The following is a 16,734-nucleotide window of genomic DNA, read 5'->3' as shown; positions in this document are numbered from 1 at the left end:
CCCCAGCTCCATCGGAGGGGAGATATGCTCTAGAGGTTGCTGGAACGTAGGAGAGTCCTCGCAGGCTGCGGCAAAGGCAGAAGCGGAGACCGCCCGTGAGAGCAACTCAGCTGGCTGCTCAAAGAGGAGACTGAATTGCCTCCCCTCCATTCCTCCTCCCTGAAGGGGCTTTATTCGAGCCGAGTGAGGAGCGTCACTGAAGGGGAAAAGATGACGCAGGGGAAGGTAGGTTCAAGCTGGACGAGGACCCTGTGCCTTCATTCACGTGGCTGAATGACCTCTTTAGTCGATTTGCCAATTTCCCATCGCTCTCTTTATCTGGAGGGCTTGTAAGCTATCTGCTTTCTCTGGATGCTGGGTGTATACAGATGGAAAAGAGATTTTTTAAATTATTCAGTTAATACAGGGCTGATTGCCCTGTCTCCCTACTCTCCCATCAAGATTAAGTTTCACAGCAGCCCCAGAAAAAATTACCCTAATTTAGACTACTCATAAACCATAAAGCATCTTTATTTCCCCAAGCAGGGAAAGGAGGGGAGGGAGTGACTTCCGAATCCATAAGAGATGCAGTTTCTCTATGCTTGCTTTGGTCCCCTCTCTCCCCCAATTAAAAAATCTGTTGCCCTGGAAACTTAGCAATAGCATCTAATTGAATGTTGAATTTTAGCCCCTGATTGGTATTAGGATTCCTGGATGGCAAATTATAGTATGAATGGTGTATTTAATAATGGTCTAAAAATCCTGTTGGTTGCAAGTTATAGGTGCTCCTTTATCGGGAGTCCCAACTTTGTCACTGGGGATGTCATAAGGACTAGGCATCAGGTCCTAAATCCAGAACCTGTAATTCAGGAAGCAGCATAAGTCTTCACTCAGAGAACTGCAGATTATGGATTCAGCAGCAAACATCAATTTTTGGACTGATATGCTGAATTCTATGTTTTCTTTTTTCATTTTTAAATTTGTTTTCAATCCTTGGGCTAGATATATACCGGTTTGCAGATGTCCAACAATATATCATTTTCTTCTTTTAAAAATAAATAATTCAACCTATTACATTATCAAATCAACAATTCAGTAACATTACTTAGGGTCATAATATGCAGAAGAGGAATTAGGTAACTTTGGCTTGGGCAACAGAATGTGTCTGGGGGATGTTGAAATTGTGGATTCAAATTGCATTCCTCTGGCTACCCATGGCATTTGGGAGGGATATGAAATGATGGTGTGTGTTCTTCACTACACAAAAGCAGGTCATTTTGGCTGGAGAGATTCTTTTTTTGTGTGTGTTGGCAACAATCCCTATTCATGGTTCTTCCCAATTCCCACCTTCCAACTCTCCTTTTAGCCAACCTGAGACCCTCCAGATGTTATGTAACTACAATCCCCGAAGGGTCTGATGAAAGGGAATTTTGGTTATTGTAATCCTGGTGAGCACCAGGGTATGTGCGTGTGTGTGTCCAAGAGCTTGTTCCTTTGCATTATATCATCCCTGCCTCAGCAGCACCACAATGACGCAGTTCTGGGCTACCCTCTTGTTGAGTTTCTGATTCTGAATATTTACTGATTGCCTCATCTTGTTCAGCTAAAATGTGTTTAATTATCATAATCTATACAGAATTTGTCATTTCATTGCTAAAAGTGGCTACAGGGAGGCTTTATGCAATCAAAAGCTTTGTCTGTCTTTATGCGGATGCTAAGTGATGGACAGTAGTGACTTAACCCAAACTGAATGACAAGCTTACAACTTTAGGCAGACTTAGTACTACCGTGTTTTCCCCAAAATAAGACAGGGTCTTATTTTTGTTTGACCCCCCCCCCCCAAATAAGCACGGGGAGGTCTTATTATTTTTTAGGTGCAGGAGGCGGCAAGCATGGTCACCTCATGGCTGCTGCTGTGTTGCAATATTTTGGGGGAGGGCTTATTTTCAGGAGAGGGCTTATTTTAGCACATGCACTCAAAAGCCCTATTGGGCTTATTATCTGGGGAGGTCTTATTTGGGGGGAAACAGGGTAGGTTTGAAGTCTGATTGAGATTAACAGGGATTTCTAATTTGAATCAGTTATTTACCCTGGAGATATCAAGGAGCACTGTCTATATTTTGAGAAATATATGGGTGTGTGGCTTTGCTATCCAAGGATCATTTTTGGACTGGCTGAAGAATCAGGTCATTTGTGTGTTTCCCAGCAGGCTTTGTTGAGCTATAACTCCCAACATCCTTAGCTAAACTGGAAATTGTTCAGTTATATGCAGAGAACCATTGTTCCCCCTTTTTGGGCCAACCTATAAGACACATTATGACATTCTCTTGGTTTCTGTTGGCTTTCTGAAAGGAGGAATAGAAGAAAAGACTCTTATGACTTTATAGCAACAGAATTTTGCAATCCAATCTGTTCAACTTTTTAAGTCTCTCATAGAATACTAAAAGCAATCTAGGAAATTAAAATACGAGCACTTTCACAAATTAAATGACAGTTGTCAACAGCAGTTTTATTCTGACATTCATATAATAAGCTGATTTTAACCGTGTTATTGTAATGTAGGTACTGATGAGGCAATGTAAGATTCTTGCCTCTACCTCCGTTCGTCTTTTAGCTGTATTGTTTAAATTAGTATAATAATAGAATTGATGCTTGGGAAGCTTATTTAGTCATAAAATAGCTGCCTTTGGAGATATATACACCTGCAAAGCTGCCATTTAGTAGATTATCAGATACCCCCCTCCAATTATTCTTGCACAATCTTCCACACTACCCCTTCTTTTGTTATTTTCTTGGCCTAAAGCCTTTTTTCCCCCCAAAGCAAGCCCTGGACTATTTTTCTTTCATTTTGTTTCCTAAAACAGTGTCTATGATTGAGAGGTGGGTTTGGGGTTTTTTGGGGGGGGGGGGGATTAAGATGATCTTGGAGGCTGACATTTTTCTTTGAGGCATCTCAGCATCATCATCCCTGACAGATAAACCAATTGTGCAAATTAAAATTTATCCATTACTGGTGTGTTTCAAATGGTATTTCGGTTAAAAAGTCCAGAGATGTTTTATCCAGAGGTGGCCTTATCTATGAGTCTATGTGGTATATTTCAGTGTAAGTTTAGGCATTAATTTATTTTTTGAAAAGTACCCATGGACACTATGATACTTGGGGCATTATTTGGAGACTAATATCTACCAGATTTGGCCTTTCTTTAATAAAAGCTTCAGGAGCTCCTTGAAGAAAGACATGAATTATGTCTAAAAAATAAAATAAATAAATTGCAATTTTCATGATTTATGTGCCTTCATTCAGCTGCTGTTGGCTGAAATAATTGACAAGGAATCTTATGAAAAGTTTTGTTTCCAGAAGGTACAGTGCAGTAGTGAGAAAGAAGCTACTGTAAATATCTATATTTGATTTCAGTCAGTATTTGTTCATGGTGATATATTGTCAGCAGTAGGTGAAATAATGTATTTATTTGAAAGGAAGGCAAGATATATATATATATAATATCTGTAAAATAGGACAGTCATTCCTGATAATCTCAGCAATGGAAACAGGGTTGTTATTTCAATTTAATCTTCTCCTTTGGAAGTATCTTGAATTTAGGCTTGTTTCCTGTCTGAAGCTAAAATTACAAGTCCAATTTAGACTTGGAAGCAGAGGTGATATTCAGCAGATTCTGACCAGTTCTGGAGAATTGGTAGCGGAAATTTTGAGTAGTTTGGACAACCGGTAAATACCATCTCTGACTGGCCCCACCTCCATCTATTCTCTGTCTCCAGAGTTCCAGCTGATCGGGAAGGAATGGAGATTTTACAGTATCCTTCCCCTGCCATGTCCACCAAGTCACACCCACCAAGCCACACCCCAGAACCGGTAGTAAAAAAAAATATGAATCCCACCACTGCTTGGAAGATCACTTGCTTGAGATCCAGACATATAGCAGCTGCTGTACATTGTGAACCACTTTGTGCATTACTAACCTAGATGATTTCAGGGATTTTCAATACACCAGAGGATTTTTTCTTAAAAATAACAAGTAACTAAGGAAAACAAAAGAGAAATTGAGATTGAGGAGCGAGAGAAGGTAGAACTTACCATGCAGGAGATGTTTCTCAAATGTTACAGCTCCAGAAGCAATAGGCCTTAATAGCTCTAAGCCAGGAAAGGAAGAGCATCACTGAACACCAAATCATATGACCGTGTCTTGTCTTGAGAATGCCCACTCCTAATGCCCATAGTCAGTGCATTCTGCTGGAATGCTTGAAGCAATGTAGATAAATTAATACAATATTGCTCTGGACATTCTTGCAGAATGCACTCTGGGCATTAAGGCTCCCCATTCCAAAGACAAGACAGATTGATTATTGTAAACCTCCATGTAAGAAGATGTATGATGGATCGATCAAGTGAGGGAAGGGCAGGGAAATCAAGAGCAGGTCAGAAAAACAGGGGGAAAGGTTTCTGCTCATGCATCCCTCCCCTGCATTTATTCCAGGCTAAGAGGTTTATCACCCACACATATACAGTTAGTCCTCGACTTACAACCATTCATTTAATGACCATTTGAAGTTACAACAGCACTGAAAACAATGACTTACGACCATTTTTTGCATTTTTGACCGTTGCAGCATCCCCATGGTCATGTGATTCACATGCGGATGCTTGACCACTGACTCACATTTATGTGATCATCTTTTGTGACGGGGGAAGCCAGATTCATTTAACAACCGTGTTACTAATTAAACAATTGCAGTGATTCACTTAACAAATGTGGCAAGAAAAGTTGTAAAATGGGAGCAAAACTGACTTAACAATCTTTTTTCACTTAGCAGCGTAATGCGGTCGTAAGTTGATAACTACCTGTACCTCAAACCCTGGACCTTATCTGCTTTTGATTCTCTTCTCCATCTCTCCCCATGTAAAATTTATAAGAAAAAATTATTATCTTTTTTTTTTAAAAAAATATTTTTTTCTTTCCCTTTTGCAGCTCTCTGTGAACAACAAGCCTGCAAATTCTGAAGGGCAGCAAGGAAATGCCGAACGAAAGGAACCCAGTGCCCCCGCAGTGCCACCAACCTATGAAGAGGCAACCTCAGCAGAAGGGATGAAAGCGGGGGCCTTTTCTCCCCCCCTGAATGTCCCTCTCCATCCCACTTGGGCGTACGTGGATCCCAGTGAGTTGTCTGATTCAAACAAAATAAACTCACTTCGTTTTGAAATTTGGCGACTTCTTGCCCCATATCATCTGTTCAAGTTGTAGTAGATCTGAAATTCAGATCAAAAAGTTTTTTTCTGTCTGAGAAGTCACACCCCCACACATAACCCCCACACATAACCTTTTGTTTGCAGGACAACCAAATATCTTTTCCTCTCTAAGAAAACAGAACCGTGTGGAATAGAAATGGGAAATTAGGAGTGTCCAGAGGGAAAGTCAAAAAAGTGATATGGTTGAAGTCCTTTGGATATGTTTAAGGTAAAGGTAAAGGTTCCCTTCGCACGTATGTGCTAGTCGTTCCTGACTCTAGGGGGCAGTGCTCATCTCCGTTTCAAAGCCGAGGAGCCAGCACTGTTCCAAGATATCTCCGTGGTCATGTGGCTGGCATGACTAAATGCTGAAGGTGCAGGGAACATTGTTACATTCCCACCAAAAGTGGTTCCTATTTTTCTACTTGCATTTTTTATGTACTTTCGAATTGCTAGGTTGACAGAAGCTGGGACAAGTAATGGGAGCTCACTCCGTTACACAGCAATAGGGATTCAAATTGCCAAACTGCCAACCTTTCTGATCGATAAGCTCAGTGTTTTAGCCACTGAGCCACCGTGTCTCTTTGGGTATATTTATACCTATACAAAAGGAGCATGACTGCAGTTATGAGGTCATAATTGACATCTTGACTATTCTGAAATACTCTCCACTCCCTCTACCTTGCTTAAGTTACCAGACTGGAAATAAGGGGCTTATCATCAGCCATGAAAGCTCACTGGGGCTGTGGGGTCTGGTCACTAAGATTATGTACTAGCTTCAAAATATGATTTGGAGAAAACGTTTTGGATTCACTCAAGCTCAACCCCCTCTCTAATGTTCATTAAAACAGCCTGTCTCTTTCTGGGCTTCTCAGTTGATTTCAGCAATGGTGGGATTCAGCCAGTCTGCACCTATTCGGTTGTTAACTTTCTAAACAGTTTGGAGAACCGGTTGTTGGAAGAAATCTTATTTTGTTTTTTTCCACTTTATAGGGCTAATCTTGTAAGGAAGGCAGGAAGGAAACATTCTGGTATTATTTGTAGCTTAATCTTTATTGCCCTGCTTACAGAAACTGCCACTCCCGTTAACCCTTATTACATTGTAACAGCTAAGGCGAAGCGCCCATCGACGTGAGTGATGTTGAGTTGGCCACGCCCACCCAGTCACATGACCACCAAGTCACACCTACCTAGCTGGCCATTAGGGCAGAGAACCGGTTGTTAAATTATTTGAATCCCACCACTGGATCTCAGAAATAGACAATTACAGTCTTGGAGGCAGCCTACAACCTACTTATAAGCAGGGGTGGGATTCTGCCAGTTCGGATCAGTTTGGGCGAACTGGTAGCTCCGATGATTAGCTGGGAGCGAACTGGTTCACCTCGACGATCAGATGGGCTCCTCCAACCGTGCTATTTTCCTACCTTTATCTTCTCAGCTGATTCGTGTGGCAGAGCAGATAGCCATGCAAGTCAGCTTACTCCTCCAAAGAAACCCGGAAGTGAAGATTTTTTTCAAACTCTGCACGTGTGTGTGAAGCGCAAGCTCACATGCAAAATCGTGTGATCACTGAACTGGTTGTTAAATTGGGAGGATCCCACCACTGCCTATAAGATTTTTTTTCTTTAGTAAGAGAGATCTCAAGAAAGTGAAAAATGGGACATGTTTGAACATGAATGATGGTAGAGAAGAAGGAGAAGCAGTGGGTTTGAATCCCAGATAGAAGAGGCTTTAAATTTCACCTTGTCTCACTCCTTGCTTCATGCTCCGCAGGGCCTTAGTAGAAGCTTGCAATGGAGGAAAGGAGGAAGCAGTGAAAAATGTACCATTATCTTCTCTGCTGCCACTATAAGCTACCACCTCAACATCAGCAATAGCAGCCTTTACCCAGCCCTCTTCCCCTCCATCCATCTTAGATGGATCACTTGGAAACTGCACAAGGAGAGGCTGGATTATTTGGTGGAAACAAAATACTCAGAAACCCCAGAAGCTTCCTTGATGCTCATTCCCTCTCCTAATCAAGGAAGAACCAACCTAGAACTAAGGAGAAACAATCAGTGTTAGACCAATCAGTGGGATGATTTGTCTCCAGAAAGCCCCAACAACTGGATGATTTTAAGAAGACATTGGACAACCATTTGTCTGATGTGGTACGGGTTTCTTGCTTGAGTTGGGGGGTTGGACTAGAAGACCTCCAAAGTCCCTTCCAACTCTGTTGTTCTGTCATCTCTCCTGGCTTGAGAAGGAATCTATGTAGAAAGACATCTAAGTCATCAACTGGGGGTGACTTTCTAAAGGAGGGAGGCATGTAAAGTGGATACATGTGCATCTGCATTCTAAATAGAAGTGGGGAAAAGGGTCCCCTGAATCGAACAACAAAGCAGAATGGAGAAGACATACTTTGTGTGATGATCAAGGAGATGAGGGAATATCTTGCAAGGGAAGAAATGACTGTAGGTAGGGGCTTCTTCCTCTTTATCTTTAATCACTGTAGCTTGGAGAGGGATCCTAAGGGCTTCTACCAGCTTCTTCCAAATCATTGCCAAGATGTGACTGTGGATATCTAGTCTTACTTGGGGGTCCCCATCTGAGATGGCCTGTGTAGAAGAGCAAATCAAAGTTCGAATGCAATGCGAAGCAAGCCAGAAGAAGTTCCATGCAGTTACAATACCAGAAAGTCATGCTGAAGCATTTATGAACAAATCATCTTATTATCCTAGATTTTTTTTAGTACATTAAATAATGAATAAGACACAAAAACAGTGCAAGAGCTTCAATACTTTTTCATGGTGCTATATGATATTCTTTTATTCCACTTTTTTTGCTGATTAGGAAACACCGGATCAGTACATTTATATTGGAAAAACATTGCCCAAATTCTTGTTTATTTTATCAATATTACATGGTACCATAAGTACTAAATCAGACTCCAAAAGCAGTAAGTATAGATACTGACCTAGTATTTTCAATCCCCTAACCTTAGTTAAGGAAGAGTGAGCATCTTATATATTTGTTTCCCTTCATAATTCTTTTTCTCATGCATTAAAGTCTGCTACAACTTTGTGCCAATTTTATAGAACACAACTCTGCAATACAAATATTGGTCAGCATAATAATATTGTAAATAAAATTAAGTACCCCTGCTAATATGTTGTGATAATATCTGAAAGGGATATCCAAAGAGCCGAGGTGGTGCAATGGTTATAATGTGGTAATGCAGGCTACTTCAGCTGACTGCTTTCGGCAGTTCGAATCTCACCAGGCTCAAAGTTGACTCATCCTTCCATCCTTCCGAGGTGGGTAAAATGAGGAGCCAGATTGTTTGGGGAAATAGGATGACTCTGTAAACTGCTTAGAGAGGGCTGTAAAAGCACTGTGAAGGAGTATATAAGTCTAAGTGCTATTGTTATAATGGCATAATGAATTAGCCAGTATGGTTAGTTTACTTTTGGCTGAACAAATATACCAACCTTATGGCCTGCCATTATGTGTGAATCCAGCCTTTATGGTTGCTTAATTTTTTTAAAAAGCAGCTTAGCTTTGAATATTGCCATGCCAGTGGCTATAACTACGCGGAGGAGAGCCTTCTCTGTGGCAGCTCCGACCCTATGGAACGAACTCCCCGTGGAGATTCGTACCCTCACCACCCTCCAGACCTTCCGCATAGCCCTTAAAACCTGGCTGTCCTGACAGGCCTGGGGCTAAAGACCTTCACCGTACCCGAATTGTATGAATGTTGTGCTTTTAATGATGTATTGTCCTATATGTAACTCGGTTTGTCTCCCCCTCCCCTTGAACTGTGAGCCGCCCTGAGTCCCCTTGGGGAAAAGGGCGGCATACAAATATTAATAAATACTAAAATACTAAAAAAAAAATTGTTTAGCTTATAGAAAAAAGGTTTTGTATTGTTTTGAAGATGGAAGGTGGCTCATCAGGAATAGAAGATCTGGAGGTGAAAGGGGCATTGAGAATATACCAAGAAGTTGGGGGTGGATGCTGAAGTAGACACTGGGAAAAAGCAGTGTGGGTTGGAAGATACCAGAAAGATTTGAGGAAGGGTAAATCCAATGCCTGCTTGCCTTTTTTAGATAACACCTTTGAGTCATAACTGACTAGAGAAAAGAAATTGAGCCCCTAAAAATCATGGCAACAGTGAATGGAAGATCCCATCAGTCTCCTGAAGATTACAGTCAGTTCTGTGTCATCACAATGCAGTGACTTGGAGGACAGGACAACTTTGCAGCAAAACTTTTTTCCCATTGCTCTTCATTGTTTTTGTTTTTATTTTAGCCGTTGGAGCCTTTCAATGCCTGTGGAGAAGTTTTTTCTGCGTAAAACAAACACAAAGCTGGAATCCCTACAGAAATACAGTAAATGCAACTGATCAATTAATTCTTAGCTTAGCTATTACTGTACAAATGGGCATTTGGAAAGTGGATTTAAAGTTATGCCAAAATGGAATTGTTGCCCAAAGGCCAAAATTATTGACCATTACCACAATGGCAAGTTGTGATGCTTGATTCTCTTAGCTCTTTATGGGAGCGATTTAATTTAATCAATAACTGTTTTTATAGGATATTGATTTTGAAATTTTATAGTAGCATAAGATTTTAGTAGAATTTGCTGGCAAATCTAGGCTTATTATATTTTGAGCAATAACGTGGATAAATCAGAATTATCCCTCCCCCTCCCCATACCCTGTTGCTTCCCTGACTAATAATGGTTATGTGAAATGTATCATATCAAGTAGATGGTGGGAATATTCAGTTTGGAGTTTTGATAAAAACGGGTAGCCCTAAATATGTGTCTGAGATTCCTACCTTGAGATATGTCTATATTATTATTAATATCTGTAATGTTTAGAGCAGTAATAGCTAACCTTTTCCAGACTGAGTGCCCCAAAAAGAAATGTGCATGCAGCCCCTGTGTATGCGCCCTGCCCCCCCACATGCATGCATGGCCCCTGCTCACGCCCCACCCCACACATATGTCCATACATCACCGCATACCCCCCTGCCGACCGATTCGATCGCACAGACTTGGCCTCCTCCGGATTCCTTCTGCCAGCCAATGCCGGCTGGCAACCCCCCCGGGGGAGAGCCTTCTCTGTTGCAGCTCTGGCCCACTGGAACAAGCTCCCCGTTGAAATCCGAACCCTTACTACCCTCCCGGCCTTCCGTAAAGCTACTAAGTCCTGGCTGTTCCGGCAGGCTGGGGGCTGTTGAAGTAGCCAGCCCCACTTCATCTGTGAATGTTGTCGTATTTTAAATTGTTGTATTGTCTTGTATTGTCTTTATCCCCTTTCCCTGTTTTATTGTAAGCCGCCCGGAGTCCTTCGGGAGTGGGCGGCATACAAAACCAATAAATGAAATGAATGAAATGAAATGCACCCCCCCCCACACACACCCGCAAGCACAGCAGAGATCTAACAACCAACTGGCCAGTGGGAGGTGCGCATGCATGCGCGGTGGAGCTGAACTAGGGCGACAACTTGCATACCCAGAGAAAGGTTCCTTAGGTTTGCCATCACAGGTTTAGAGGATAAGCATTGATAGAGCATAGCATTGATTTGGTCATTAACGTAGCATATATAGCAGCAAATGAAATCATCTGAGAAAACTTTTACATTTGTTTAAAGACCAGGAAATGTAATTCCCAATGTCTTCCTTATGGTAACTTATCCTGATACCAGAGGAGAGAGAGAATGACAGCTTACAGGCTAAAGATTAATTTCAATGATGAGTATTGTTGGAGCAGCCACTCCCAACCTTTTGGGCACCAGGGACCGGCTTTGTGAAAGACAATTTTTCCACAGACTGGGCGAGGGGAGGAGGAGCACACAACATAGATCCTTCACATGTACAATTTACAGTAGGGTTTACTCTCCTGTGAGAACCTAATGCCTGATGATCTGAGATGGAGCTGAGGCATTAATGCTAACACTGAGAAGCAACTGCTAATATAGATGGAAGCTTCACTTGCTCACCTGCCGTTCACCTGCAGCTGTGCGGCCCGGTTCTTACAGGCCTAGGGCTGATATTGGTGTTGGCCTGGGGTTTGGGGACCCATGTGTTGGAGCATAGATAGATTAGTCTATGTTTTAAGATAAGATGGAGCCACGTCCCTACTGAAGAATCAATTTTTGGTTTGTTCCTGTTCTCAGAGGAAACAGGGCTCGTGCGTGCTTAGGTGAAGCTATAACTTAGAATTTTTTTGCTCATTTCATCGGGTCTACCTGCCTGATCCTTCCCTAGGGCAAGTGCAACATGTCCTTGTTAACAGGTGAAATGATCCTGCATTGAGGGCAAAAGAAGAAGGGGACGACAGAGAATGAGGTGGTTGGATGGAGTCACTGAAGCAGTAAGTGTGAGCTTAAATGGACTCCAGAGGATGGTAGAGGACGGGAAGTTCTGGAGGAAGGTTGTCCATGGGGTTATGATGGGTCAGATATGACTTCGCAACTAACAATAACAACAATAAAATTCTGTTTTGTTTCCTCCTGTTTTTTGAGATATAGGTATATTAAGTGGAGCCTTTTTGGTGACAGAAATCAGCCTGGAGATCTCAGGGAGCCTTACTAAGCTGAATTCCCCCATGCATATTAGGACCAGATTTCCCAGAATTCCAGACAAACCTAGTTACTGGCCACGTAGCTAAGAATTATGGGAGCTCAGCTATAGTCCCAATTCATACAGAAACCATCAGGCTAGAGAAGAGTGCTGTAGAATAATACCCTCTCCAGTTACCTTACATATGTGACTGAGAGAGGCTTTAAAAAAACTTTTGGCAAGATTTTGTTGTTCAATTTTGTAGCAATTTCTTTTGAATGGCATTTTTATTATAACTGCTGTGCTTGAACTGGTTACTTCATTTTATTCATTTTATCTTGCTTTACTGGGGTTGTTGATAGCCACTTTGAACTACTGGGATAAAGTGTTTTAAAATGGTATATGTCTAAACTCCATAGGAGTCATCATGCTATACTGTATTACAGAATGTTTGTAGACTTCAATTATTAATTGAATATGTCATCATTTTAAATTGGGGGCTATGCATCCTACAGGATGGCCCTCTACTTGAAGGTTTCCTTTCATGATAAGTAGAGAGAAAAGAAAGAATCTTATCATTGTCCATCAATACCCAGTTCTATACCTAATAGAACTGTGTTTTGCAGGTGCAATTTGGTTTAGATTAGTATTATTATTTGAAGATCAGTCTCTCTCTCCCTGTTTCTCTCCCCCTCTATCTCTCTCTCTCTCGCTCTCTCTCACCTGTCTCTCTCTCTCTCTATTATCTATCTATCATCTATCTATCATCTATCTATCATCCATCCATCTATCCATCCATCCATCCATCTATCTATTTATCTATCTAAATTTGTATATATGTATTTTAAACAAAGAAATGCCTAGTTTTCTTCTTAATTGGATATGGTACGTGTAGTAGCAGTCCGATTGTTTATGAAATAATTCAGACTGTTATTGTAATTCAGAAGCTTGGGTAATGTTTTTCTTAATTGTCAGCTTAAGCAAGATACAACTGTTAAAAAAAATAAGGCTTGTACAGTGGAGACACACCTGTCTCTGGAGGGACAGAGTTTTCATCATAAGTGATGTCAAGGTGGATAATCTCAGGCAATTAGCTAAGGCCAAGGGAATCCATCTGCAGAAGGATTAATTATATTCAGGAGCTTAATATTCAAGAATAAGGAAAGCATTTGACCCATAGCTGAAAAATAAAGGCCGATCTAATATATATATATATATATGTGTGTGTGTGTGTGTGTGTGTGTGTGTGTGTGTGTGTGTATATATGTATATGTATATGTATATGTATATGTATATGTATATGTATATATATTAGATTTTTACAACCCCCGGTATACCCAAATATGGGAGGAAGATCACTACTTCCATTCTCTATCCTTCGGCTTGTCACAAGAGACCATCCAGGCAGAAACCCAATATTTTTACTGTTGCCTTTTTGTTACATTTTGAAATAGATCTATACTAGTCTCCCTTTATTTATTTATCAGCACAAATACATCTATCTATCTATCTATCTATCTATCTATCTATCTATCTATCTATCTATCTATCTATCTATCTATCTATCTATCTCTATCTCTATATCTATCTATCTATCTATCTATCTATCTATCTATCTATCTATCTATCTATCTATCTATCTATCTATATTTCACCATTTCATTTTATCTTATTGCTAGCAAAATGCTGCCTATTTGCTTTGGGAGATTATTTTTTTTACAGTTTTCTGGAGGTATAGGTATGGACGTACAACTATAATTGGTACTGGAATTTCTGTCATTAAGTCAATATGGTCATAAAATGAATCATCATCTTGTGACCAGTCCTGATTTTATTACTATTTTTTACCAAGTAAATCACACAGTTGTTTAGTGAACCGTGTGGTCATTAAGTGAATTCACTTTCCCCAATTGAATAGACTTGTTGGAAGCTGGCTGAGGAGGTCACAAACCCCAATTACGTAACTGTAAGACGCTGCAACTGTAGAAAATAAGATCTAGTTGCAAAGCACCTAAGTTGTGATCATATGACTATAGACATGTATGTGTCTGTGTGAGAGAGAGGAGGGGAGGGAGAGATGGTTGTAAATTTGAAGATAGATTGTAAGTCACTTTTTCGGAGGCTGTTGTAACTTTGAATGATTGTCAAAGAAATGGTCATAAATCAAGGACTACCTGTCCTACAATTTGTTTCTGTATCTTGCGCACCATCATATCAGGTGGTTGCTTGCTTGTCAGTCTTCCATTAGGGTTCCTCTTGCTGGATAAAGGATTTCCACTGAAAATCACTTATGAAACATATTTAAAAGCAGAGATTTCAACAAAAAAGATCCCTGGAGATCAGATAACAAACAGCTCAATAAAATTATCAGCCAAGCATGGAGTGGCAATCAAACAGACTATTGGGAAAAGGAGTGAAAATAAAAGAGAGTATTGTCATACAACAGTGTTATCTGTAGTGCAATTCTACAGTGCATTTTCTACAGTGGTAACTGTGTTGGCCTATGGCAGTAAAAACAGCAGAGAATTATATTTCACCTTACAAAATAATACTTTCTTTATGGCAGAGGCTATGATCCATGATAGATCATGTTATGATAAATGTTTGTCTTAAAAATATTGGAAATTCTTGGTGGTGGTAGTGATGATGGTGATGTTAATCTCCAATGCACTGCTTTTGGCTTTCTGTACATCACCCTAGACTAGCAACGCAACCATCCCTACAATTATATTGAGACATGATTCCTGAACATGGGTCTCCTAATATTGAGCCCCAATATGGGAAATTAATCAGTTGGTTTTGCCAACACCCCGGTATGTTTTCTCTGCCTAATTTCCCAGAATCCCTCTTGCTTCTTGACACAGAATTGTGGAAAAAGTTGTGGTGGCACCTTTTCAGATTAACAAATTGCATTACAAGGCATACATTTTAATGAGCTATAGCTCACTTCGTGCAATGGAGTGAGATGGAATCCCTGCCAAATGCCAATAGTTGAGGATAGTGACAAAAGAGGGTTATTGCTTCAAAATTTATTTGTGACATTTAATACATATAAAACCAACCCTCCCATCCACCCTGATAGCATTACGGATAGACCTCAGGTTACAACTGGTCACTTAGCAGCTATTTGAAGTTACGACAGACCTCCCCAGAGCTACTTACAAGCTAATATTGAAGTTCCAGTGGCTGCCAACCTCCTCATGGTCATGTAATCACATTTTGGAGGTTGGCAGCCGACCCTCACATCTCTTTGCATCATCCTGCAGTCATGTGATTGTAATTTATAATGTCTATTGCCGGAAACCAGTATTTCTAGCAAAAAATGCCCATTGGGTACATTGCCCATTTCAATGAACAAGAACACACATTCAGTTTTGTAGCTAACCAAGATTGTTGGATGAGCAGGCACAAAAACAGCCAGAGAAGTGATTGAAGCTGGGGAAACAGGCCCCTTATCAGTTAATAGGAGTGCTGAATTATCACCAGCCTATCAAATATTTAGGAGCTGAGGGCTTGGCAGCACAAGGAAATGACAGCCAATAGCCAGCCATCAACACACCAATCAGCCAATAAAAGACACCATGTAAACACAAATCACAGAACAGCCCAAAGCACGTATTCTGGTAGAGAAATTCCCTAAAGATGGGCTCCAGCATGAGTCCGAAAGTGCAGAAGAATAAATCTCTGGTCCGATGACCAACCCAAATTTGATTTCACACAATGGGTTTGCTTCATGATCACCATACTTGTTTAATGAAGGCGGAGTTTGCTCAATAACTGCCACAAAAAAGACCATAAAATAGAGCATGACTTAACAACCATAATTCCAGCCTCAATCACAGTCATAAGTCAAGGACTAGCTGTTTAGTGTTTCAATAGATAGAATGTAAATGGAATAGTTGAAATAGAAACGTGATTTTTGTGATACCAATCACATGACCGTGGCATGCAGTACTTGCAGTGTCACATGTCACCGGAGCCTAAACAAATTACGAAGCTGTTGCTTTTCTGTGATATTCTGTGATATTCACATGATCCCAAGAGGACAACATTGCCTTGTGGCCTTTTGATCCTGCTTTATAGTTCATGGGTCAGATCTTTCAGCAGAACTGGAACATGCAGTTTTCAAAGTCATTCCAGGTTCATCTTTGACATTTTTCTTTTTCATTAGATCTTTGACCTCTCATACTGTCGCCTGTGACATCTTTTAAAATTGCCCATCTAAGAGATGGGAACTTTCCATGCACTTCAGCCTCAAAAGTAAATTAAAGTTTGTTCTGTCTCTTTGTCTCTCTTTCCCTTCGTATGTCCAGGATTCAAATGTACACAACACACATAGCCCTGAAGCAAGCTATAAAAAAGGGAGTCTCTCTCTCTATATATAAAAAACTTCTAAAATAGACTTAATAGAATGGCAATTCATTAAAAACAACCTACATATCTTTCTTAGACAATACTTTTTAAAATATGTGTTTATCTCTTCAGAATGGTAAAATAGTCTTATTTATATAGAGATGATCAGTGGTGATTCTTTTTCCTTGCATGACTTCATTATTTTCAAGACATGTTCGTTCTGTCCTGTTTCTGCCTCAGTTGGAAAATAGCTGTTCTTAAAAATTCAAACAGTCATATATGTATCGTCAGAGGTGGGTTTCTGCTGGTTCGCCCCAGATTGGGTGAACTGGTAGTGGCAGCCGTGGGAGACTCCGCCCACCCACCTGGATGCTTCTGCACATGTGCAGAAGTGTCACATGAGAGAACCGGTAGTAAACATAATTGAGACCCACCACTGGTACATGTGCATGCATATTTCCAGGTGCAAAATATATCTCTCTGCAATTTCCCTTCACATTTTCTATGCCATTTCACTAGTTCACTCACGTTATATAGTTTTAGGTAGGCATTTTATATAAATTTGTGGGAGTTGGTAATCTAAGTTGCCGCAACTGGAGATGTTTGGAAATC

General features: G+C 40.6%; 1 protein-coding gene across 1 annotated transcript in view; it reads left to right on the top strand.

Annotated features, from left to right (window-relative positions):
* Positions 1-210: 210 nt before the first annotated feature.
* The window catches only part of FAIM2 (Fas apoptotic inhibitory molecule 2), a 43,187-nt gene continuing 26,663 nt past the window's right edge, over positions 211-16,734 (top strand). Inside the window, exons 1-2 of the mRNA XM_032211788.1 lie at positions 211-225; positions 4,965-5,151. Coding sequence (XP_032067679.1) covers positions 211-225; positions 4,965-5,151 — 202 coding nt within the window. The remainder of the gene's footprint in view (positions 226-4,964; positions 5,152-16,734) is intronic.

This window comes from Thamnophis elegans, chromosome 2 (genome assembly GCF_009769535.1).
Source record: "Thamnophis elegans isolate rThaEle1 chromosome 2, rThaEle1.pri, whole genome shotgun sequence".
Lineage (NCBI taxonomy): Eukaryota > Metazoa > Chordata > Lepidosauria > Squamata > Colubridae > Thamnophis > Thamnophis elegans.
The sequence above is the reverse complement of the archived record's forward strand: the minus strand, read 5'-3'. Positions and strand labels throughout refer to the sequence as shown.